Source organism: Anopheles stephensi, chromosome 3 (genome assembly GCF_013141755.1).
Source record: "Anopheles stephensi strain Indian chromosome 3, UCI_ANSTEP_V1.0, whole genome shotgun sequence".
Taxonomy (NCBI): domain Eukaryota; kingdom Metazoa; phylum Arthropoda; class Insecta; order Diptera; family Culicidae; genus Anopheles; species Anopheles stephensi.
The window spans coordinates 1923858-1950121 of record NC_050203.1 but is presented as its reverse complement, the minus strand read 5'-3'; the positions used below and the strand labels follow the sequence as shown (position 1 = coordinate 1950121).

Here is a 26264-nt window from a genome sequence, read left to right as displayed (position 1 = left end):
TGCTCCCTATGCACAACCGTTTGTCTGTCGTTTTACCTTGCACTTAAAACGAAGCACGGTAAAAACTCACTTACTAAGCAAAAACACAAAATTACGTGTCACAAATAAGGGTGAAAATCAACAACAAACAAACCGCGCAACACAATTTGAGCAAAAACAAGCGTAAAGTCATCATCTCCCGGTCGGCCTCAACGGATCTTCACTTCCGCGTGAATGTGTGTGAGATGAATGGGGGGGTAGTTGTCGGGATGGGGCACGGGAAAAAATGGACGATGATGATAATAAAAGCCGTGCGCGTCTCTTACATTTTGCACTTCGTCGTCGTCGTTGTAATTCTGCGGAGGAAGCAACCCGGTGGCTGAAGAATTTACAAGTGTGACGAAGACGATGTGTCTCTTTCAGGTGTTGAAGAGCTAGGAGCGGAAGAGAGGGTTAGATGAGGGGAGGGGGGGCGTGCTCGCAAGCACGACACACAGTCGCGTTCTTCACGTTCTCGCGCACATATGATAAGATTAGGCCGGCTGTGAGAAATCTCTTCTATCGAGTGTGTTTTGGCCGTAAGTGGTGTGGAGGCATTTGTTTACATTTCTCGTCCTCTCTCGCCTGGTTCGAGGGATTTTTTCGTGTTATCACGTAAAGTGCGCATTCATGTGTATGTGTATTTATTGAAGAAACTAAACGTGTAGAGGCTTCACACACCATGTTTAGTGATAAGCGGCAACAGATTCGGTTTGCTCAAAATTGTACTTTTTATAGTCTAAGGGCCCGAATAACCCACGTCCGAGAAGTTGCCTGCAACTACTCCCCACCAGATCAAAGTTTTAGTCAGTTTCACAACTGCATTATGAACCGTTAAGCTCGCAAGCACGTGATTCCAATTATTTATAGCAGTTGGGCTTATTCATAGGTTAAACACTCAATCACCATCTATCATAACCACTTATGGTTGATCTCGGTAGCTGTACAAATATATAAGTTACTTTTGGTTTTTAAGGGTAGCTTTTGTCAGTCAGCATCACGAAAGAATTCATTTAGCAGAGACATCAAGGAACTCCCGGCTCGCTATCATTTTATTGTTAATACTACACGCTAGTGACGTCATTGGTTGGAACCAAAACAATGCACTTGTAGTAATTACGCCTCATTTATCAGCTACAGCAATTGATAATCGGGGGCTCTTCCACGCCGTAGTGATGCTACATTACAACTCACAAATGCACTCGCATCGTTCCATCGACTAAATAGCGAGCTGGTGACAACCTATCAGTGGCACCTTCTCGTATACCATCGCACGCCAAACTGAAGTTCGACAGCTATTTGCTTCCGATTTGTGCGTACGATTTGTTTACGTTCGCCCGTACAAGAATTGCGCCTTCCGGACATTTGTTTCCGCCTTCGATCGGTAAAGTTTTGTTTGCGCATTTGGTATGAAATTGCGCTTGGAACGGCTCGCTCTATTTCATTGATGTGAATAAATTACATACACGCACACACAGCCACACACACACACATACCTCTCGCTCATCTCGTTGGAAAAGATGGCAACTTGCTTCAACACTTCTTGCAGTAGCAGGCGGACGGGCATGTTGTATAATGCCGTGTGTGGATGGATGCTGCGAGTGAGTGAGTGCGTGAGTGTGGCTGTGCAAACAAAATGACGCCATGACGGCTTGACGGTAAAGTGTACTCAAAAATAGCTCCAAATACTGTGGCTACTGCTGCACGGCAGGGACGGCAAATGGTGGCAAGATTAGAGTTAGTGGCGGAGAGGGTGCAAGATGCGGATGATGCGGCGGTTGGTTGAACTTCAAGAAATTAAGTAATCAAAAGGACACACGAGCGAGAAGCGCACGGGATGTGAGATCGATCCGCACCGAGCCAGCCAGACGGACGGACGGATGGACGGACTTTTCGTTGGTGCTTGGGTCTTGGTCTTTTTCAGTCGCATTCCTCACGCGGGGCGAATGCGCTTGCGAGCGGGCTATGTTTATCAAGGTTTACCGAGCGAGGGGAGCGCAACAGTAACATTTGCAACATTTGTGCACCCGTTCGGCCGCCATCACCGTCGCGAGTTGTGTTGCATCAAATCGTCTCAAGAATTGGCATGAAAACAAAACAAATCGAAAATCGTTGCATACCACCAGGGGGGTTGCAATTTTTGCTGCTAGTCGTTCGGATGACAGATCGAGAATCCCTCATCGGTGTAGCAGAAAATCTCGTAGTCTCGCGGGCGCGAGAAACTCACAGATGGGTGCTTTATTTATTTATTTGTGTTTTGTCCCCACTCTAGAATTTGTTTTACAAATCGGTTTGTGTTTGTGTTTCGAGCCCTACTTAAGTTGGTGGAAGTTGTTGAACTCATCCGCGTCTCACCAATTTGGGATCACAAATTCCTACCCACCCGAAAGTTGGCAGCGCGCGCTGTGTTGTGTCCGGGGCTGGCAAACCCCCTCAAGATGCAAAAGGGGTTGATTTACGCCCTCTTTGGGGGACATTGTGGACGGTCGACGACCTCCTGCTGCGATTGTGGCAGAATTTTTCGGCTGCAACGCCACCACCAACACTACTAGCACCGATTGTGAGGAAATTCGCACCCGATTAAGGGGGGGCTTCAGGGAGGGTGGTTCACTTCGCACTTGGTACCATCGCAACAAGATCGAACCCGAAACGATAAGAAGAAGGTGGGAAGCCGCCATTCGGGGGATTGTGTGCGGTTCCGCGAAGATAAGGTTTTTGGGCGGAGACTAAAATTAAAGTGCGCGTGATAAGGAGATGTTGAAGAGCTGATCAAGGAAAGATGGAAAATAATGGTTCGAGGTCTGGTGCCAGAGCCGCGCCACTTTATTCGAGAGGTGGAGGAGCCATAAATCATGTTAGGATTCTGCTCTTATTTCTTGCCATAAACCAGCAAAGCGTGACGAGGCTAAGGACGGATAGGGAACAAAGCCTAGGATGTCCTTGCGTTGGGTTACTTTGATTGGAAAAGGAATGTTGCTTTCTGCATTGTAAGGTTTCGTTTAATCGGCCTTTCAAGCGTATGAGACCATGTGCAAATCTTTTTAAATCTCGCCCAGTACTACTACAAGGAACTCATCATCCGGTAAAGTGTCCCATAAGTGTCTTTAAAACTGCAAAACATGACATCAAACACCAAGCTCCAATTAGCGATATAAATCCCCATTTCGCATTGCAGACGTCATCCTAGCCTTGGCTTTCTTTGTTTCCAGCCCGAGAGAGTTCGCTGACGGGGTTTATCGACGAAGAGTTGACGGTCGAAAGGGAAACGAGCTCTTCCCGTGGAAGGCTTTATTCATTTATCCTTGCGCTTATGGTGGCGCTGCTGCTGCTGCATGGTGATGTTGTTTACGTTTGTCTGGTCTGTCTCTCCCCGTGTCTGACGGGTTGTGTTGGCGCAACGTTGGCAGGAGCGCTCGCAAAATAAAGTGTCAGACCAAAATGTTGGATGAACAACGAAGGAAACGGCACAACGACGAACTCTAGCAAATGGGCACAACAAAAAAAAAAAGGTTATCAGACGGAAAGAGACGAGTCCTATGCGAGGCGAGAGCGATTGGTGTGGTGGGTTCTGGTTGGTGGGTAGGGTCAAGGTCGTCGAAAAGTTGATTTCATACTACACGCGCTCTGGCGAAGAGGATGAACTGTTGACTGGGCGAAATCGAAACCCAGCATTCTCCTGCTCCGCTCATAACCTCCCGCATCCTCCTTCAAACCGCTTGCCAGTTTCTTTCCGTTCATCCATTCCATCATTGGATGTCGCTTTAGGCAATCTTTCGTTTTCGCGTTTTCGTCGTCTGGTGCGCTAGTCGTAGTGTCTAGCCGGGTTAGTTGTTGAGCGCGATGGTAAAGCTTTTTAAGCTTGGCTGCACCGCACCACCCCAAGACCTAGCGCTCTTTCGTTGTGAAGGGGGGATTTTATGTGCTGTGCTTCAGTGGCCACCTCCTGCTGACAACTTCGGCAGCTTTGGCAGCCCAACCCAGAATCCCAACCATCGGAAGCGAGTGACGCCTCGTGTCTCGTGGAAAACACGGCTGTCGGGAACAAAGAAATCCTGACGACACGATGATGATGTGGTGTGGTGCGCCGTGATGAGTTCGAAGTCAACGAGACTAATAGGTAGACAAATAAGTTTGCAATTTTATCTAAAACAACGATCTGAACGAACTCAAACATACTGACGGCCGATAGACGTATGAAGTTGAACAAAATCTGGCCATATTTCGTTAGCCCAAGGATGCTTTTACTACCCTTTGCTGGTTAGATTTTTATCCTCGGGTCACAACGCCAGAAAGTATGCAATGCGATTGCTTGCGTTTATCTTCTTTTTCAAAAATTAGCAAAACGCTTCTAGCTTTTGCACTCCGCAACAAAAGTAAAGCAACAAACGGCTGACGGATTTCTTTATCTTCACCCAAGAAGTTTTGTAACCACGTTAGCGCGTCACTTGATGCTGCTGCCCGCTTATCATCGCGTGCCGGCAATTCGTTATTCAAATCGCGTTATTTCGCTTGGGCACCATTTCTGTTTGGGCAACCAGTTCTGCCGTTGATATTTTACGATGGCATTGACAAACTTTAACTTTCCGTTTCGAATCGCGCCAGATTCGCGAATCGGAATCGGACCAAGCCGCGCAGTACCGGCGTAAAGAACAATCCGACCTGATTTTTGTGTTGGTGTGTTTGGCCCGTCCGATACACGGGGGGTGGTGTGGTGGTGGTGAGCGGTGTAAATGTTATCAGCTGACGCTCTTGGCGGCTGATTGACCTACTTTCCTGTCGGTATTGCATCGATTTTTGGAAGTGTCGTTGGCCAAACCGAGTTGCTCTTCTACTGGAGCGAAAGAATCTTTGGTCGTCGATTTTCGATTCTGAACGATGGCGACCGACGTATTAGAGCAATTAGGAATGGAGTAGAAGCGAGCATTGCATCATCACCAACATCAACACAGAATTATTATTTCCCCCATCAATATCGGGAGATATTGAACCCGATATTTAACAACCAACATTACTTAGCTCTTCTAATGATACCTTCCCCAAAAACCTTTGATCGTGTTTTGCCGTTCGATTGCGCAACAAGTCTCCCAGCGCGCCACACCGGGGGCCATGAGGAGGAAGCCACCGAGCGGTCGAAAGAAAGGAGTCGAATATTTTGCGATTGGAAATTGTAGCTCGCGTACGTATCGCCGACGTCGTAATTTCGTGGGATGAAAGTAGAAACCCTCGAACGACCGGCGAGACGAAATAATAAGAAACTTTACTCGTTCGGCAGCAACTTTGATGGCTGCGTGGGTGACTATGTGGCTTTTTTTTTATTAACCGACCCAAGATGCCGATGGGGCTGAACCTTCGAGGGGTGGTGAGGCTATGATCTGTTTATTCAGTCGAAACTCCTGGCCTAAATCATCGAGAAGGTGTTTGGCGTGTTGAAAGCGTTGGAGGAAAGGTCTCTGAAGGATCATCTCCGGCTTTAAGCGAAAGATGACTGATGTGTTTCGTGGGTTTCGTTCTACTGCGATTTATTATGTTTTGCTCTTTGGGTGTACAAACATTTTCTCTTGGAGTTGGAACATTACGAAACGAGGTCAGAGAAGAAAAGATTAGACGAGCGAACTCTGGGGCGAACTTTGCAAAGAAGAAGTTGCTTTTCGCTCTCAAAACTGATCGTTTGCGTGAAGAAAATTCTTGTTAAGAGGCCTACGCTTCGATGTCGATGATGGACGTGTGCTCTAGTGAAGATCATTATGTAGCGTCTACATTAGCATACAATCAGTTACGCTTACACGTAATAGGTTAGTTGGAAGGAGCCGGTCTGTAGTATTCTCGGTGTACGAACAGTCGTGCAGTAAAAGCCGGGCAGAAGATGTGGGGTTTTTCATTTTTTTCCGGAGCGTGTAATTGTGTACCAAATGCGAAACCGGGCTGCTGGATTCGATGGAACATCTGTTCACATGCTTGTTTTTTTATTCTCTTCTGTCTGTGCTACTCAGTTCCTGCCTGCTCCTCCTCCTCCTGATGGGGGACCGAACCACCCTTACGCACAGAGAGGCATCATCATCTGGGGGGGGGGTCGGAATAATGAACCAGCTGTATTTTTATACCACCACCACAGTTGGCTCTCTGTGTTACCACGTGTTGGCATGATCTGTGTTTGTCTCTCGGAGACAATCCATTACACAAACGGCACACGATGATTCGGTCGGCGATTCATGAGAGTTCTTAGATTCCATTTGTCGCTCCTTGTTTCTTTCCGTCTGGAAATCGATTAATATTAAAGCTTCTAATAATTCTCAACTGGAATGAGCACGTGCAGGCTCATTACTTCCCGATAAGGCCGTGCAAAGAGCGAAAGATGAAGGAATGGTGTGATCACGACGGTGGTACAGTTAGTTTCCACCAGATGGCAGCACATGCTTGCAGTAGTGCTAAGGGCGGTTCTGATGCTGGAGGTTATGGTGGGGAAAGAGACTTTAAGAGGATTGTTGTAATCGTTCCCGAAATCACGAGTGCACGACACTGCGCGGTTAACGTTGAAGGCGATTTAAATGGAAAGATCCTTCAGGAAAAACAGTTTGCTAGAAGTTGTTCTTTCATTCTTGCTCTAAGCCACCCTAAGCTTGCAGTGCCATATCAGTCAGCTGGTGGCATGGTGGGAAGCAGCTTGATTTGATGCACGTATATGTGTGTGTATATTGTAAGACAGTGAACGAAATAAATCAAGCTAGGAAACATCGACTTGGCAACTTTATCAAGGGTGTCGAACATTTTGATTGAATTTGAAGAATTTAATTTGTTTATAGTTACTCTTATTACATACACTGAAAAACATATTACAAACATTGAAATCTAACATCAGAACAATAAAAAAATTATCGCCCTACTACTGAAAGACTCGCTCTCTCTCTTGGAAGGTTCGACACCTTTGCCTCAAAAGCAATGGGAATCGGGCGGCGTACTTCTCGCTACAAACTCAAACTCCCAACCGTCTTAAGAAAGTGGAAGAAACGGTGTTTTTTGTCTTGTTCCTCCCTCCCGTTCGTCGTCCACCTTCGTCTTTTTGCTTTGTCGTTTTTTCGCCGGTTACCACACTGGAGAAACTGTAACGCTTGACTACAAGAAGAAGAAAAAAAAAATGTACCGTTCGTTTTTTGTGGTCCGCCTTTGGGTATTTCTCCTTGCCAAGCGTGTGTGTGTGTGTCTGTCTGCTTCGATTCCACAACTTACAGCAGTCCGAGAGCATGGGAATTAGCTGTGGCAGTGGGTAGGAAAGAAATGAAATAAATATAATGAAACGGAACCCAACCGCAATGCAAGAGGTACTTTTTTTTCTAAAGTTATAATGAGATGATTCGCGGGACGGACGGAAGAGAGTTTTCCGTGCGCAGACAGGCCGCAGAAGGAAGGATGCTTTCGGTTGCAACAGGTGAATTGTGGGCTCTAATATGTTGAGTATGCTGTGTGGGGAGGAAAGTTTTTTTTAAACGCGGTGAAAACCCGCAGCCAAGATGCTGAGCTCGGCGGCTCCAGGAAAACTCTCACAGTGCGAACGTATGGCAGGCGGTGGCTGATGGAGATTTAGTGTGATGTTGTGCTTTGCCGTGAAAGGTTCCAAACACACATGTGTTTTCATTTCTTCAGCTACTACGGAAGAGTTCTTGAGAAACATTAAAATTTAAAAACAAATAACTAAACAAAAAGTTTATTATCTTTCTTGCAGTGTGAGACTATTATTATGAACTCATTCAAGAACTAGTTTCAAAATCAATTTTTCTCTTTTGTGTGTTTCCAAATATTAAACACGCTAAACGAATGTGTTGTGCACCCTTGACCAGTACGGTAGAGACTGCCCCACTATTTGCATAAACGCTTCTACATACTGTGCACGTGAATTGCTCCGGGTGTTTCGTTTTCGGCATTCCATTAAAAGGCAATTCAACACGGACTACATCAGAAGTAACAGTTTTGGAGGTTTCTGGTTAGATTGTAGTTTTGGTTTTGGCACAAAATAAACATTTGAACGGCTGTTGTCCGTGTCTTCCGATTGCATCTTGAGGAGCGCATCTTTAGGAGATCCGGCAACAATAGCCGGCCAGGGCACGGGGAAACAGTGATGAGCGATTGATTGATGGCAAAGAGTGTCAAGTGTCATTAAATTCATCGCAACGAACAAAACCAGCCCCCATCCGCCTCCCCTCCTCCCGCAGGGCTCCCCACCGATTCGCACAACATTGGCCTCTGTAGTTATTTTTTTTAGAGAAGCGGACTTGAATGAAGTAAGGGTTTATTATCTTCCCTCATTGCCACCTATTCCTTTTTGAAGTAAACGTCTTGCTGATGAACAGTCACGTATACTCACGTAGCGCAAACGAATCCACAATCGATCGCGTCTGCTCGGTTAAAATGCACTCTTGCCTCCGTCCTCCCTGTGTGCAGCGCCCGCCTCCTGCGTCCAACTCTGCGCCCCGGCCCTAGGGTTTGCCGGCAGAGAACAGGGGCCCGATATCAGTTCCGTCATTTGCAATGCAAATTGCACACCACCCGACGGGATGACGGGAAGAAGAGGGGGCCGAGAGTGGTGGGGGGGGGGGAGCCCCAGAGTCGAGCCGCACCGAACAACCGAAACCGCACAACCACACACACCTGGTTTGCTCTGCAGCTTCGTTGCTCTGTTGCTCTCGGCCGTGTTCCTCCTCCTCCTCCTCCCCTGGTTAGCCTCCCGTTCCCTTCTTCTTTGTGCGTGGTTGCGCGCGTTCATGCCCTCGTAACTCGCGGGCGGCGATGGTAGTCATAAAAATAATCATACCTTCCCTTTGGGGCTTGCAGCGCGCTTTACCCGCGCACGGTGCTTGTTACTGCGTTGCAGTTCGTGTCTCGATTCAGTGGACGAGAGGATGAGGAAGAGGAGGAGGCAGGCTAGAGTACTGCTTGCACTATTTGTTGTGTGATTATCAAGGTAGAGCCGAGAGGGAGCAGGATGCAACGGTGGGGGAGGGGCTTGCGGTAGTGGTGGTGGTGTGAAGGTGGTAATTTTTTATGGTCCGATTGGCGTGCGCCGGCTGTTTGGCCTTCGCCATTTGGCATCGCTACCAGATGCAGTCGTGGTCCTTCCCTCCCCAGCATCGAATCGTCAGCGGATGCAACCTTTACCTTTCGGTCGTTCGGCCGGGTCCAAGGATGTTGGCTGGTGGCTAGTAGGCATGAATTGGTTGAGTGCGAGTCTATTAATCGTAATCAATTGAAGGTAAATTTAAATCCTTTTCAGGGACATTAAAGTTCCTGCGTGCCGAGATGGTTGGATATTTTTTTTTTTTTAGCTCTTTCAACCCTCAAACTTTCGCCTCCGATTTAAAGGAACTTCAAGACGCGTTCTGTGCCAAATGTTCCGCAAACAAACAAAGCAGCGCACACGCCATTTTTAATTATACAGCCGAGTTCTTCTTTTTACTATAAATTATTAATATTCTTACCCAAAAACCACCCAGGGCCCCGGTTTTATGGGCAGACAAAATAAAGTACCACATCGAACTGTCAAGGTCGTTGACCTAAATATGCTGTCCTGCGATGGCGGCGGTGGTGGCGGCGACGGCTGGGACCGTTGGCCGTCAGTTGGGGTTCGGTGTGCTCGCGCTCTGGCGTGTTGCTGCGCGCCTTGCTCGTTATTTTCATTCCGTTGTTTATACACACGCCAATTTGTTGATGCGCTCAATTTGCGCAAGCCAAAGAATCCGTCTCTCTATATCTTCTTCTCGCTCGTGCCACCACTCCTTGGCGGGTGGCCATCACACACATCATAACGCATAACGCAGGGTCTGAATGGATGGACGAACGGACGGACGGTGAGGTTTTTATACATTGTAGTCGTCTGCATACATATGTCCTGCTCTGTTCTGAGATGCACTCGCCTCTTCCGTCGTGCGTCTTCCATATTCTCGTCAGCCAATTTTTTGTCGCAATGTTGAGCCGTATTTTATTGCCTACTGCAACTTTCTTCTTCTCCTGGCTTTGCTCTGTCACGGAGGATGAGTATGATGCACATTCATGAGAACCGGTTTTGACCCCCGGGGACCGGTGTGTGGGTACAAGAACATAAAGTCTGGGCCGTGAATGGGTTTAGATGAGTGCAATCTGTGCCGATGCTGATACGAGCATAAACAATTGAACTGTTTTCGAGTCCAACATACCACCGGGAGCAGTGAGAAGAAAGTTGTGTGAGAAAGCGACAAGGAATAGTAGACAACGGGCCAGTAGAGGGTGAAAGACGCTCGTCGCTTCTCACAAGAGGCGAGAAACGATCACACGGTAGCATAAAATTTGCATTCCATCACCCTTCACTTTGCCGCACAACACACCTTCACCTTCGTCCATTCATAATCGCGCTCCGTTGTTTAACGGAGGCCGCCTCCACGCGGTCACTAACAACAGACCGCGTTTGGGTTTGGAACTCTCCGTCGTCGTCTCTTTGGGCGCTTTCTCTACCTTCACATCACGGCCATAAACGATTGTTGCTACATGGCCGGGATGGCATTTACGCGATGAGTCTATTAATGGACGTTCCGAAAACGGGCGCCATGGGATGGAAAATTGAATGATTCGAGGCGGGTATATTGTTGGAAAGGCTGATGATGATGTCCCGGAATTCAATATTTGAGAAGGAAGACCTGATGGGAAGCTTGGGAAAAAGGAAGCAGCAGGAATGGAATCAGGTAGAGAAGGTGATTTGATTTGGTATTGGGTAAAAGCTAATGACACCTTCACAAACAGCGGTACATCCCGTGGTTGATGTGACAATTTGCATTTACTTGCCATGACCTGCCTTTCATTTTTATTATTGAGCAAATTTACTAAATAGGTCATATGAGCTATTAAAAAAGTCGAAGTGAGCACCACTTCGCTTGGCTTTGGGTGTGTTTTTGCTCCAAACCAACCCAACTGCCGCCCCTGTCACCTGGGAACCAGCGCCGATAATAGCGTCCCGATAATACTGATAATCACATAACCTATATTTTGCCGGTCCTGCTATCAAGGTAGAAGTTCGGGTGTTGGGTGATATGCAAGCAAAACCTCAAAATTTCATTAACGCAAAACGTGTATCGCGTTGCAGCGAGAGTAATTTCATTGCGAAACCTCCGATATCATACGCCCCTATGATTGGCCTGTTATGGAAAACGCATGGCGTTGGAGGATCATGTACAAGCGAATGCACATCGTTCATGCGCTTAATTGCTGTGTGTTTAAATGGTAAAATAAGGCTTGGTCAACTGGAATGGTCGATGGAGTGGTGTTGGCTGATAGAGTCTAGTTTAAAATTAGTACTTAGAAGCATCTTCTGCTAGCAAAAACTTACATACACGATGACTAATGGTTTCTTTTCTGCTTTTTTCTTGTTTCGTTTTTAGAAACCTCAACAAACCAATGAACGATGGAGTCATCAAAAGCAGCAACAACTGCAACGGTAGCTGATGCGTCAGAAGCGGTAACTCCGGCACCGGCAGCAGTTAGCTCACCAGAAGCAGCATCTTCCGTGTCCACTGGTCCGGAGCATGATAAGGAAATACCCATAGCGGTAGCAACCGATACTACCGCGACGGCCGATGACTCAGAGCCAAAAATCGAACAAGTAACTCCAGCCGACATGGAACCACAAACTCCACCAACGCCGGCCGGCATGCAGGAAACGATAGATCCGCTTGCAGTGGCAGAAGAATCGCCAGAAATAAGTACAACTTCCATCGAACCAGAGATGAAATCATCGGAAGACATAGAAAGCACGATAAAAGATACTGAACAAACGGTGGAACAAGATCCGCTGGCGCGTGCTTTGAGTGAGGAGGCAAGGACGTCTGAAGAAGAAGTACTGAACCCATCCACATCCGCTCAGCCTACAGCTGTGAAGGAGGACACCATGTCCATGGAAAAGTGTGCCGAAGTGTCCGAATCTATTCCAACGTCAACATCTTCTCCTGATGAGAATCCTGAAACGAGCCGCACCAACACCGCTGAGGATGAAAAGTGTTCGGGTAGAATTCCTACCATGGGAACACCACCACCGTTAGTGGAATCTTCCACAGCCTCACCGGAAAAGGCAGCTCCTGTCGTGGATGACTCATCTGCAGCAGCCCCCGGAGATGGATCAGTATACACAACGACATCCACGGTGGATAGTAGCAGCGGTAGTGGTGATAAAACTGGTGACAGCAACGTTGAAACCGTCACAGGGCCTAGCAGTAACAGTAGTGATATTGTAAATAGTATTAGCAATGACTGTAGCAGTAGTAGTAGTAGTAGTAGTATCGGGAACGGCAAAGAGGCAGAATCTCAATCGACTGCCACAGAAAATGGCTCCACGAGTCTCGAAGCGAATACGACCACAATGGATGCGGATGATCGTGCACGGCCACTATCTTCCACGATCGTTCCACCGTCCACGGTGGAGGAAGCTGCGCATGCTGTGATAGAAAAGGATGCTTTGGCTGACAGCGTAGAGACAGCCGCAGCAGACGAGAAGCAGCCCCAGGAATCGTTGGCACGCTTGGACGAGTCCCGGCAAGGATGTGACGGAAACAATTCAGAGAGAGATGGAGTAAATGGGCAGGAAGACGCTAGGGAGATAGGCAGCAATCCTTCCGACGATCAAATGCGAGACGAAACGAAATCTGTTCCCAGCAGCGCATTTGATGCGAATGGACAAGAAAAGCGAGAGAAAACCTGCCTCGAGCATCGTGAATCTTCGGCGATGCCACCGGATCCCGATACTGGTCCACCGGTATCGGAGAAAAAGGTTCCTTTGGCAGATTTCCGAAGTACCGAAAACTGTAACAATAAGAATGAAAATATTGCAGCCAATAGTAACGCCTCACCTGGGGAGGAACATTACAATCCGCTTCCAACTTCTCAAACCATGGAAGTTGAATCTTCGCAAAATGATAACATGAACGGCAGTGGCGATAATCGAATGCTCAACACACTCAGCACAGGAGCTACCACTGGTCGGAGCGATCACTATCTCCAGCAGCAACAAACTCCTCCGGTATCGGCCCGAAATCCGCTCCAGTTCACGGAGGTAGCGAACGACGAGGTTGAGCTTAAGGTGGACGGTGGTCATTTGCTTGATCGTGTCATTAAACTGTCACTTCTCAAAGGGCTGCAAGACAGTGGGAAGCGTCTGGCAAAGAGTAGTCTGATCATTTCCGGCGCCGGAGCCAGCATAGGTGAGGGAGCGAATGGAGAGGCAACACTGGCAACAACTTCCTCGCTGAGCAAAGCAAAGAGCGCCGCCGCAGGTTTGCGGTTGATGGAGGAACACAAAACCACTCCTCCCGCACTCGTAGCCAATGGAGCAGCTGTAAACGGAATTGAAGCAGCTCCAGTCGCTGTGACGGAAATAGCAAGCAGTACGAAGGAGCCAGCAGACTCTCAAAACCATCCAACTGCGCAGAGTGGGGGAAGAATACGTCATTCAAGTGATACTACCGTAAGCAGCAGTCCCTCCGGGGAATTGGATGGAGGGGTACGCAGCAGTAGCAACAGTTCGTTAGATTTCCGAGAGGAAGAAAGATCACCGACGGCACAGGCTCAAGAAGCTACATCACCAGCATCCAGCCTGGAGCCATCTTCGAATCGGAGCTCTGCCACACGGGAACCAGCGTCAGTGCAACCCACCCAAAATAACAATAACGAGCATCTGCCTGTGAAAGCACGGAAACCACAGTACTACGCCAGTATTCCGGATTTTTCAAAGCAACAGTTTTCCTCGGCCGCCTCCATGTCCACCGTGTCGACATCGACGACAACAGGCGCGAAAAGCCTCGCTCAGCTACACATGAAGACGCCCGACTTTAGCCGCCTTGTTCCCGGTACGGTGCCGTCCAGTCAAACATCTCCGTCTTCCACGACGACAAACGCTGCAATCTCCACCGTCGCTTCGTCGAGCATGCGGACAACGAGTGAGTTGAAAATCTCGAATCCTGACTTTACGAAAGGATTTGGTGCGCAGCACCATTCGCAGTACAGTTCTTCGGCGCACGCTGTTAGCTATCCGTCTGCTCAAGAACAACCTAGTAGTGGCGGCAACAGCAGTTCGCCGTATGTTACGCCGGATACGTTTAGTAAACTTATCAAGGAGCGAAACTACATTGCGGACTTGCAGTTGAAGAATCCACCACCTTCCCAGCAAAGCTCAGCCGAAAGTCAACAAGTTGGGAAAAGTGCTGGATCACAGAACGATTACCCGCCGTCCAGGATAGTTGTGGTGGACACTACATCAGTTGCAGTTGGCAGTACTGCACCTTATGGACACGCTACTTCCAGTCCTGTTGGTCAATATCGTCGCCCTTCGCCAATTGAGAACGGAATGGAGCAGGAACCGAAGGCCCATGTGATACACAAAACTTCAGGCGGTTCGTCAGCACCACCGCAACCACCACCACCACCACCACCACCTGCACAATCTGCCGGTGGTCACCATGCGCCGAAAACGTGGAATCCTCCAGAGTTTAGCAGTAAACACTTTACCCATGGACCTCCGAGCCATAGCCGGCCGGCGGCGGGTTCAAATGGAGCGGGACCATCGTCTACATCACCTTCATCCCGCGATCCGTCGCCTGCGCCTTCGTCTTCATCTCCACATCAACCGTCGTACGGACAACATCCTGGCGGGTTGGTGAACTACGCAGGCAAATCCTCTCACACTGGAACCACCTCGGTCGCCGGGTCGGAAAGAATCATCGTAAACAATGTGCGAACATATTATCCAGAGGCTTCTGTTCCACCTGCATCGGCGTCGGTGCCACCTTCCGGTACGTCCTCCTCGTCGTATCCGTCGTTGCCGAAGGTGAAAGATCCCGAGTTTCGATTGGATCAAAATAAAGAGCAACTGCTACTGCAGGAGGGAACAATCGTCACGGTGAAACAACCGTACTCGAATCACACGACAGGACGAGGCCAGCTACCGCCCCCGACTACAGTCCGATCACCATCGGCTGAGAGGCGCGAAGCTCAGATGATGCAACATTCGCAAGATATACTGTATCGAGATTATAAACACCACAAAAAGCCTACCAGTTCTGTAAGCCCGGGAGGTAGTAATACCCGACCAGTAGGCTCCTCACAGAGCTCGGTGGATCGTCGATCACCATACGACCCAGCTGCGTATTACTCTCAGTCGATGCATCATCATAGACCTCCAATAATTCCTCCTCAAGGCAGTAGTGGATTGATGCATCCACCGCCACCTAACTGGCCGGGATCGGGGCAACATCTTCCTCCGCATCACATTGCAAGGGCAGCTGTTGGGCCGGGTGCACGCAGCAGTCCACAAGACAATGGAGCAAGTCCAGTGTCTTCGCCAGCACCACTGCCAGCGGGTCAGCATCACTACCATCCCCATCCACATCAAGCTCCATACTACGGGCAATACAAAAATGCTCCGAGTCCCGTATCGGGTTCGACATATGGATCCAATTCATCCCCAGCTCAACCGCAAGGATCAGGCAGTAAATATCCTTCCCAACAACAGCACTATCCCGGTGGAACTGGAACTGGCGCTTCCGATCGAAGACTGGAAGTACTAGACCGGACCGGGGTGGGTTCAGGAAACTACAAAGGATTGGACTATAACATGGAGCAGAAGTTTGCGGAAGTTTACCAAGCACATCAAGCCAAGGAGAAGCAGGCAGCGGCAGAAGCAGCCGCTTCTAGCTCGGCAAGACAAGGATCCCGTCCAGGGCCTGGTGCTACGAGCGGGAGTCCTGGAATATCGTCGACCCCTGGATCGTCCTCGAAGGGACCGGCTGCTTATAGCTACGAGCAGTATCATCCATACTATCAACACTCGCAGGCGACACCTTCTCCAACATCCACGCCATCACCAGTGCCTTCCCCCCTCCATAGAAAGTACAGCGGTCCACCGTCCAGGGATCCTTCACCACAGGGACAGCAGCCACAGCAGCCGCACCAACATCATCGGTACGGAGGATCAAATGAAGCAATGTATCACGTGCCTGCCGGAGGACCTCCGGCCATGTACGTGCATTCGGGAGCTCCAAAACCTGGTGAGCAAGGCGCCGCACAACAATCCATGCCCCCTGCGTCGCACTATCAAAGTCAGCCATCCTCTTCGTCGTCGTCCTATTCCAGTGTGACCACTACGTACTCGAATCGTCCTCACCATGCAGGTGCCGTTGTGAGCCCGAATCATCCCAACTCTGTACAACAGTCTGTGATAAGCGGTAACCCGTATGATCGGTACGTCCATGCCTACGCTACTGGTGGACAATCTCATCCCGCATCTGGAGGGCAGCAGCAACAGCAGCAACAACAGACGCATCACTCCAAACCATCACTTCCATATCCTCCAGCGGGACGACTGCAAGGACCTCCACCGTTGCAACCTGCCCCTCCATCAGCGACTGGACAGTCTCAGCCCGTCATACAACCTCCTCTAACGGGAAGTAAAAACATTCCCGTGCGTGTTATTGCCACAGCACCACCTGCGACTGCTTCTGCGTCTGCCGTCGCAACACTACCTAACGCCGTACCTACCATACAACCGCAAGGAACAGCTCGATCCTCGGGTCAGGCCTCAACAGCAGCTGCCCTATCGCAACCGGCGTTAGTATCAGCAGGGGAGAGCCAACGTGATCTAAACCGCGTCGCTACAACCACGCCGGTAATCGTCGCTCCTGTCAAACGCGAATCTCCGCTGGATCTTTCAGTAAAAACCGTCAAAACGAAGGCCGATTCGACAGGGTGTGATGATTATGCAATGAGTGCCAGCAACAGTAGTATCAGTAGCAGCAGCAGTAGCAGTAGTAGTGGTGGAACTGGTCGACCTCGTGAAGTGGTGCCTAAAGTGGACTTTAGTCCAAACTTTCAAAAACACATTCCTGCAAGAAATCCTGGCCCCAATGGTGCTCCCGGCGTTGGGTTACCGGCGGTGGATGTTAGACAACCTCACGAACCTCCCCAGCATCCGACGCCTTCGCCAACGCGCCACGTTTCTGTCATCAGTCCTGCAATACCGCCCGGGTATGATAAGAAAACGGATGCTTACATGTCAGCGAACTATCGTGCTGTCGGTGGACCGTTGGCGACTCCGGCATATCAATACTCTGCCGGTCCGACTCGATTAGGCCCGGGGCCACCGGGTGGATATGATGGCTCTCCAGCGGCTTCCTCGTCTTCAATGGCTTCTGCTAGTAGTAAAAGTGTGTACTATCCTCCAACGGGACAAGAGTATGGTCGTCCAGCGGGAAAATCAGGTTCCGGAAGCATCGTAACCGGGCAAGCTGCTCCCGGTGGACCAACGAATTCACGTTCCAACCCATCCTCTCAAGGTCCACCAGCAATTGCATCAGCTGCCTCGCAGGCGCATGTAAACGATCGCATGGAGGATCGCAAATTCGTGGAGAGCATGTTGAAGAAGAAAACATCACCCTCTTCTGATGTGATGGCGGACCTACAGGCAGGCAAGTTTCCGACTCGCATTCCACAAACTTTGGCACCGAAAAAGAGAGTTGCAGCGGCTGCAGCAGCAGCTGCCGCTGCTGAAGCAGCTCTGGCGAAGGCCCCCGTAATTCAAACTGGAGCAGGTTCGCCGGCAGTTCCTTCGCCGGCCAAGGTAGCGAAATACGAAGACTCGACAGTACCTCGTGCCCAGGTAGGACCAACGCATGTATCAGCTCCGCCGCAACAGGGTCCTGCTCAAGCATCTGCTCAAGGAGCGCCGACATATGATGGACGCTATCCAAACCATGCTCAAGGAACTTCTCGGGAAGGATCCTATCCTAGCTACGGCCCAGCTGCTCATCTTTATGCAAGCTCCGGCAAGCGTCCAACAGTACCGGAGATGTCTAATGGTCCTGCTGTACATCCGTCCGTGATAACCACCAACTATCATCATCATCCACAGTCCGTGCTGCAGCAACATCAGCAACCGCAGCAGTACACTCCAGATGCTCGCTATTATCCACACCACTCGCCTCTTCCGGTGAAACCGCGTGAGGAGCATATAATGCCAGTCTACCATCCACCGCACTTGAGAGGCGGAAGTGCAGCATCGTACTCGTCACCACATGCGTATGGCTATTCGAAGGACGAGCCTAATGCTCATCCACCCTATCCTCAGCACCATTCCGATCCGATGGCGTATCATAAGGGGTCACCGACTGTGGCACCGCCGTTTCGTTACGGAGATTCGTTGAAGGCACCACCGCCACCACCACCACCAGAACATACCGCTGTACATCATATGCAGTCTCACATCCACTACACGGGTGCAAGTGCCGGAGCTATCCCGAAGGTTGGCCACGGGGCTGCTCATCAATATCAGCAGCCAGCACAGCCACAGTCTCAGCAGCAGCAGCAACATCATTCTTCACAACCTGCTGCCGAACCAATAGCCGTTCCGCAGTATCCGCCAAACGTTCATCCTAGCTATGGAGCACCGCAGCATCATCGTGGAGCCGATCAGTCGGTAATTTCAAAACTTCGCACCAGTCTCGAGCTGAAGGAATACGAGAAGCAACGTATCAATCAGCTGCGTAAGCAGCCAGGCATGGAACTGGGCGATGAAGATCGTCCCCAGAAAGCAGCTCTGCCATCTCCGGGACCAGCACCGACCGGTGTCATTCCTTCGATGCACGATTCTCCATCGCCCTCGTCGCGCTTTCGTACGAAGGGCGAACTTAAAGGATACACCCCGTTGCCAACGCCAAGTGTAGTTACCAAACCACCCCGATCCATCGCTGAATCTCCTCCGATGTCTTTGAAAAGAGAAGAACTTGGTGGTGAGGAGGCGCAGGAAGATGGGGAAGAGGGGAAAAAATCGATTGTCCCACCGGTAGATATGGATGGTGCGTCGGCACTGGATATACTGGACTGGGGCAGTGCCTGTAATGAATTCGTCGAACAATTGCAAACGGGTAAAAAGCGTGGTCGACGGAAACGAACAGGAGGGACGGTCTCTGCTGGATCGGCTGGCGGACGTAATTGGCCTGCGATTGATTCGATCGAAACGGCCGCGGCGTCGGTTCCCGAGGGCTCTACAACGGACTTGTCGGCGATCCCGAAGGAAGTGCTCAACTCCGCGCGTTCACCGCTGCGTCTTCAGGCTGCTGGAAACGGAAGCGAGAGCTCAAGCGACGAAGACAAACCTCTGCTTCTACTTCGCCAGCAGTCCCAACAGCAGCAGAAAGATCAAGAGGAACAGCGCCAGGTGGATGGCAAAGCGCACGCAGCTTTTGTGCAAACGGAAAAGGCGGCACGCAATCTGCGCGAAAAGCAGCGATTCGAGCTGCAGCAGAAACACGAAGCTAAGCTAGGCCGTTCCAGCAGTACCGATAGCGAAACGGCACGGCTTGCGTTTGTTACTGCCCAGCGTGCAAAAGCCCGCGTTCGGAAGCTACGCCACCGGTCGAGCGTTGCTGCCACCCTTTCGCTCAAGTCGTCGGACGGGGACGGTGACGTGACGGCGGACGGTGCTGAGGATGATCGTGGTAAACCGGGCCAGAAGCGTGTGCCACATTCGCTGGAGAACAGTGCAAAGCGGAAGCGTATCCGTGGTCCAGGTTCACGATCGTCCTCCTCTTCGTCATCCTCTTCCTCGTCGGAGAGTAGTGCACCGGCGGTGGTAAAGAAGCCGGAGAGTGCGGTGCCCAGAAAGCGCGGACGCCCAAAGGGAACGGGAGCCGGTGGTAAGCGTACTCAACCATCGACCAGCAGCCGGTGTCAGACGAGCACGATCAAGCAGGAAACGAATGAGAAAAGTGATCTCAGCTCCGACGAAGAATCTCGTGCCGTGCGTACACCGCACAAGAATGGATCCACCGCAGCAAATTCCGAGGCTGCAAAGAGACGTGAAGGAGGAGCGGCTGCTGGTAATGGTAGTGCGGGTGGCTCTTCCGGAAGTGGTAATGGCGCGGGCGGTAAAGCACAGCAGGGCAGTAAGGTGAGCGAAGGCTCGGCGTGTATCGACGGTGGACAGAAGGAAAAGCATCCCCCGGCCGGAGCAAAGAAGAAACCGGCAAAACCACGCACAAATTCCAGGTCGAAGGCAGAATCGTCGTCGGATTCGTCATCGGATAGTTCGGCTTCCTCGTTGTCCGATGAGGAGGCGGAAGAGACAATGACGCGCTCGCGTAGCAAACGGGAAGCTGAACGTCGCCGATCAAATAGCAAAGTTCTGCGCAACGATAAGATCGTCGAAAACTGCCCGAATCAGCGTTTTGCTCGAACCCGCGCTGACAGTGAACGCACCCCAACAAAGAAGGGTAAGGCTCGCAAACTATCAGTCGGAGAACCAACGCCGAAGCGTTCAAAGTCGCGTGTAGTTGAGTCGGATTCGGATGGTCCCAAGGCGGGTGTTGGTGGTAACGCTGTTCCGCGCAAACGTACTCGTCAGGCTTCAAAAAACGCGCCAAATTCGTCGGCTGGTTCAGGCGAGTCGGCGACCAGCTCGAGTGAGGACGAAGGTCAGATGGATCTGTCGGAGCGTTTGCGTTCTCGGAAGGTTGCAAAGAAACCGGCCGAGGAACCTGCCCGAAAGCAGCCAACTGCTACTGCAACGAAAAGTGGTTCGCGTCGGGAAAGTACCACCTCAGCTAGGGGCAGTGAATCATCCACCAAGAAGAAGGGTAGCGGATCCGGTCCTCCCTCAAGCTCTGCATTGGCCGGAGTGAAGAAATCGTTGAAAGAGCTCACCCAAACTCCGGCACCGGTTGAACCTCCGGATCATTTCTACCCCGGTTGGGAGAAGGAACTGTACGAATACAAGCGATCGATCAAGGTACCCCCGGAGCTGATCACAATTGATGGATACATGCATCGAATTTCGTCTTCGCTGCCCGATCTGGACTCCCCGCACCACAGCGACGGGTCGGAAACGTTCTCGGAGATTGTGAAGAAGCTGAACCAGCGAGATGTTGGATCAGCACCACCGAAACGCTTCAAAACGAAGGCTGCGGCCAAGCAACAGCAGCAGCAACCTGTTCCTGGAACGTCCTCAGCTCCATCTGTTGCTGCCAGAGCGAAGGAGGATGAACACAGCACCCAGGAGCGCAAGAAAATCGACGACGATAAAAAGTTCAGGTCGATCATAGAGATATTGCATCGTCGCTGTATTGCGGCGCAAGGAACAAAACCGACGCCATCAACTTCCGGTCGCGGAAAGGGAGCAAAAAACGCAGGAAAGGGCCAAAGCAATGCCACGTCCAGTACCGAGAATACCAAGCCCAGGCAAGAGTTTGAACTGCTGCCGACGCCGGGCGCCGAATCGGAATCACTGTTCAGCAAGAATAGCAAGAAGAAAAAGTCGCTTTTCGATACGGCCATCTTGAAGTCGCGCACACGCACCGAGCAAAAAGCGATGCAGAGCAAAGAGATGATCCGGGAAGTGTTCGGGGGCGATGAAGAAAGACCTCAGTCGGCACCACCGCTCAGCTGCCGTCCGGAACCACCCCCACTGTTCGAGGAGGGTCTGCAAAACGTAACGTTCGACGAGCGATACAACGAACTGATGCGCAACATCGATCGGATTGTGGGTGAGCTCGATGGCGGTGGGTCTGTGGCGACAACCACCATCAAACAGGAACCTGCCGAAGAGGAAGAGGACGACGAAGAGGAAGAACCGGAAGACGAGGAGGAGGATGATGATACGCAAGATGGTGGTAGTGCACGGATGAAAGACTCCGAGCGCGACACACCATCCATCGCTTCCGAGCGAGGTGATCGGGATCATCAGCTGCCCGGTACGCCTCTCTCCTTCAACGGTGGGTCGGCGATCCTCGGCGCGAATGTGTCCGCTCCGGGCAGTGGTGTACTGGTAGTGCCGGCAGCACCCAAAAAACGTGGCCGCGGCCATCGCACTTCACGTCGCAAGGGTAGTTCGGGGTTTGATTACATTCGCAAGAAAAAGAAACCCTCGCAACAGCATCACCATGGCAACCATCAGCAGCAGCATGGAGCGGCCGGTGCGAATGGCCTCAATGGTTCGATCGGTGGCCGGAAGGTGACGATATTCGGGAACATCGAGGGAAAGGATGAGACGCACATCAGCAAGGAGATCCGTAGCTGGGTGCTGAACAAAGGGGCCGGTGAGAGCGTTATGCATAAGGCGGCTCGCTTGGGCTACACGGTAAGATAAGGTGATATGCGAAACGGAGCACAGAGTTGCATTATAACGACGGTTTATCTTTGTAGGACGTGATCGTGTACTGCCTGGAGCGTCTGGACATGGATCCGGACTTGAAGGATAATGCCGGTTACACGCCACTGCATGAAGCGTGCGCCAAAGGACACCTGGACATTGCCAACTACCTGCTGCAGTATGGTGCCAGTCATTCGGAGCCGGCCCAGTCAGGAATGCGGCCACTGCACGAGGCGGTGGAAAACTCGTTCGTGGAGATCGTGCGACTGTTGCTGGCGTTCGGTGCTGATCCTATGCTGGCAACGTATCGCGGCATGACACCGATGGAGCTGGCGGAAAGCGATGACATGACGCTTTTTCTCGAGCACCACCTAAACGATGTGCAGAGTATGGCACCGAACAAGATTGGGTGGAAGTTTGACGGACCTTGGAAGATTCATGGTAGGTGTGCAGCGCTCGTTCACTGTTCCATTCGCTTTCGTTTGCTAATGCTCTTAACCTTCTACACCTGCAGATCCAGAAGAAAGTGGTTGCAATATATTCTCGGACATTCCGGGATTCGACGGAACCGGCGGTCTAACATCACTCAACACCAGCGGTACGAGCAGTAGCAGCAACAGTGGTGCGATCTCGTCCGCCTCCAGCAAACGGTGCGATTCCAACTCCAACATCATGCACTACGAAGTGGGTGAAAGTGTTACCAGCGCCGCCGGAGTTGGCGATTCGACACGCAAACGGAACGGCATCACCAACGAAAACCTTCCAGCTGGGTTGAGAAATGGAAAAATCAAGCGCGGCCTTCCGAAACAGCAGGAAGTGCGCCTTCCGAACGGTGCAACTGTCCCACGAGCGACTACGAAACTGAGCAACGGTGAGGATCGGGCTAATGCGGAGCAACAGGATCTCGAGATGCATGACGCCGGGAGTGATGGTGAGGACGGGGAGATCATATTCGAGTACGAGGAAGCGGATCGACCCTTGCCACCGCTGTACATCCTGAAGGACGAGTACAACGAGCGGTGGATGCTAATGAGCGATCTGTGCAGCTTTCTCAAGTTCAAATCGAAGGAGGCCGTGCTAAGACAGGTAGATCCCATGATGAGACATCAAACAGGCAAAACATCACACTAACGCTCTTCCCACCCTGTTTTAGATATGTCCCAACAATTCGACCAACAGCCAGCGTGAGCTGATACGTGAGATGAAGATCGAAGAGTTCCTGACACGGGCCAACTGCCTGCAGCTGTTGTGCGCTGGCGAGAAGCTCAACATTCACGCCTCCAAGGTGGTGCTGGTGAAGTACAACGACAGTGTGAAGAACCTGCTGCAAGTACAGAGCTTCATTGCACGTATCTAGTAGTCCATCTAGTAGGCCGTCTCGTGCGGTGTTCGAGGCGAGTCCCGTGTGCAGAAGACTGAATTCAGATGAACGAACAAAACAACACACAAACAAATCATCACGACCTATCGATGTATGCGGTGAGCAGTAGTGCTCCAGAGGAGGGCTCAAGTCCCGCGGTTCGAATGCTTTCGAACTCTAGTGTTAAGTTTTTTTAGCTATTTTAATGTGTAATTATGTTATCTGCTCGCCTTTTTAGCTTATTATTTCGGTTTTGTAGCATCTCTTTTCGTATGTGTGTGTGTGCGTAGCTTTTTGTGTGATTGTGAACATATAGAAACTTACCTCTAGCAAAATGGGAAATGTTGGAGCTCTCCAGGAGATATTTAGCAAACAGCGACCCCGCTGCTAGTTAATAAGCATGTTGCCTAATTATTGTGACTTCCCTGGACGCTGAGGATGCAGTATGTGCAACGTATAGTAACAATTTCAGTTATTACCAGAACACACGAGCTCTTGAGGTAGCTAGCACGATTTATGTATATTTATTCTTTAACCTGCCGTGTGAACAAACCGAACAAGCGTGTCCCGTGTGTACCCTTTTTGTTTTGTTTTTTTTGTCACGATGAGTTCTTTTTGTTAAGTGTGTACTTTTTAATGTTTTAGTGTACTTTTAGTTAGGTGTGGTTAGATTTTGTTCCGTTTTTTTTTCGTTTATATTATCATGTTTCTCTAGCATAATTGTCCGTTAGCCCTTTTGCAAGGGGAGTTTATCAGTTCTAGGAATCGTTTCATTGTGCGCGTGTGTGCTTGTGGAGTATGTTTTCTTTTTTAAACTTTAATTTCGTTGCGTTGTGTAGGTAGTTTATGGTGTAGAAGCCGTTCAGCGGAGCGGTTCTGGTTGTTTTGAGAGTAAGCGAAAGTTTTATTAAGTGTTTTTGATGATGCTCATGGATGCAACCGACGGGGTGGCGGGTAGATCATCCTTCCAGACTCAAACAAAAAATCCAAGGAAAAGCACGTTAGAATGTAGTAGACAATGAGATACTCGAATATATTGCGTAGTGCGTGAACGTGGCAAGAGGCAAAACGAAGGCAAGGCAGTGGAGGAAACTCATTGACTGATGATTGTGTTTACTATTTCACTTTGTAACAAAAATAGTAGAATCGCCTAAACGAAGAGCATAAACGAGGATTGTGAGAAGTTAGGTGTTGGCAAAGGAAGGTGCCTAGGCAAACTATTAGTCGTTCTTAAACGAATGTTCTAAAGGCTAATGATGAGAGAAAACGACAATTTGAAGGTTTCACGTGTGCTTGTGTGTGTGTGTGTGTGCGTCAGGCGCGAGAAGACAGGATTCGGATTCGCGGACCCGGGGCGTAAGGTCCCGGTGGTTTGTTGAGTTATTTGAATCGTTCCAAGTGCAATCATAGATTTGCAAATTTTAACGCAAAACGAACGCTGGCGCTGTGCGTGTGTGTAGCTAGCAGAAAGAAGGGCGGTTATAGAAACCTGGGGAAATAAGAGTGAAGCTGAAGCCAGAGTGGTATGTTTTATATAAAGGAAGGGAATGTTTCGTAAACGTATATACAATACAGAAGAACAGCTGGTAGGGTTATTAGAATGGCAAAAGCAAACAGCAACACATGTGATGATTTTCGAAACGATAAAGAAAAGTAAAACAAAACGATGGAACAGTTTATAAATAAGAAATTAGATGATGGAGAAAGTATAGTTGAAAAGGCGAACGATACAGAGCGAGAGGGAATGAAAGATGGTAATGGATAGAAGAGAACAGAATAACATTATACAATTATTATTATATGTAATATGGTACTATTAACAAAAAGCAAAATGCGACAAATTCTCGTTTGTTTCCGAGGAACACTGGCGTGCGTCGTCGTTGCCGAAGAAGAAGGCAGACAATGTTCGTGGTTGCGATCACATGATGTGGGTGCAATCACGATCATTCGTGTTAGTTCAAGAGGAAGAAACAAAATGTATTCGAAACAAATTGCGTCGTAAATTTGAGGTGTTTGTGAGTGTGTTTTTGTTGAAAGTTGGAACTGATGACTTACTTATCAAGATGCTACCACCGCATTGCGATCTTGGCCTGCTGCCGCCAATCCAATATCCCGGACTTACTAGTGATTCTCATGTGGTTGGCCTAAACAGACTTAATGAGCTAGGTCGTTCGGTGGCATTCTCATTATATGACCAGCCCACTGGAGCCTGGTTTTCTTTTTCTTTTATACTTCTGGCTGGGTGACTGAATCTCAAGTCTGTTGGTTCTCGTTTCGGCATATAGTTTAGTTTCGTCCTCGACGTTCAACTTATTTCCTCCATGTTCCACCATCTGCCCAAGAGATTGGGACTTGCAGGAACTTAACGAGCAAGTTACCATTCCGATTTAGTGTGAGCTTCGGAACTTATCCCGTTGGCAGGGCATAAAATTGATGACATTTGTTATGAGATAGTAATAAATTTGAGTGGTATTTTTGTATTTTATTGCCAACATTTCGATGTTAACTGTATTATTTTACTTACAAAAATGGTACATGCATAGAAACTTATCGAACAACTGCGCCGCAAAGCATCTCAAGTGGGGAATCTTGCGTTGTAAACCAAAATGTGCGTTGCAGAACTGTCAAAATGAGCATGAACTTAGGCCGTGGTCTATGCAATTACAATCTGTGAACAAATTATGGTGAAACAGAGTGCACACTCTATTCAAATATATTTTTCCTATATAGAATCATTAAATAAAT

At 49.7% G+C, this 26264-nt stretch overlaps 1 protein-coding gene across 1 annotated transcript in view; it reads left to right on the top strand.

Moving 5' to 3' along the window:
• Positions 1 to 25527, top strand: part of LOC118512155 (mucin-12-like) — a 53623-nt gene extending 28096 nt beyond the window's left edge. Inside the window, exons 3-6 of the mRNA XM_036056195.1 lie at positions 11415 to 22147; positions 22213 to 22600; positions 22674 to 23245; positions 23313 to 25527. Of these exons, the coding sequence (XP_035912088.1) occupies positions 11438 to 22147; positions 22213 to 22600; positions 22674 to 23245; positions 23313 to 23516 (11874 nt within the window). The 5' untranslated portion in view covers positions 11415 to 11437 and the 3' untranslated portion in view covers positions 23517 to 25527. The remainder of the gene's footprint in view (positions 1 to 11414; positions 22148 to 22212; positions 22601 to 22673; positions 23246 to 23312) is intronic.
• Positions 25528 to 26264: the final 737 nt, after the last annotated feature.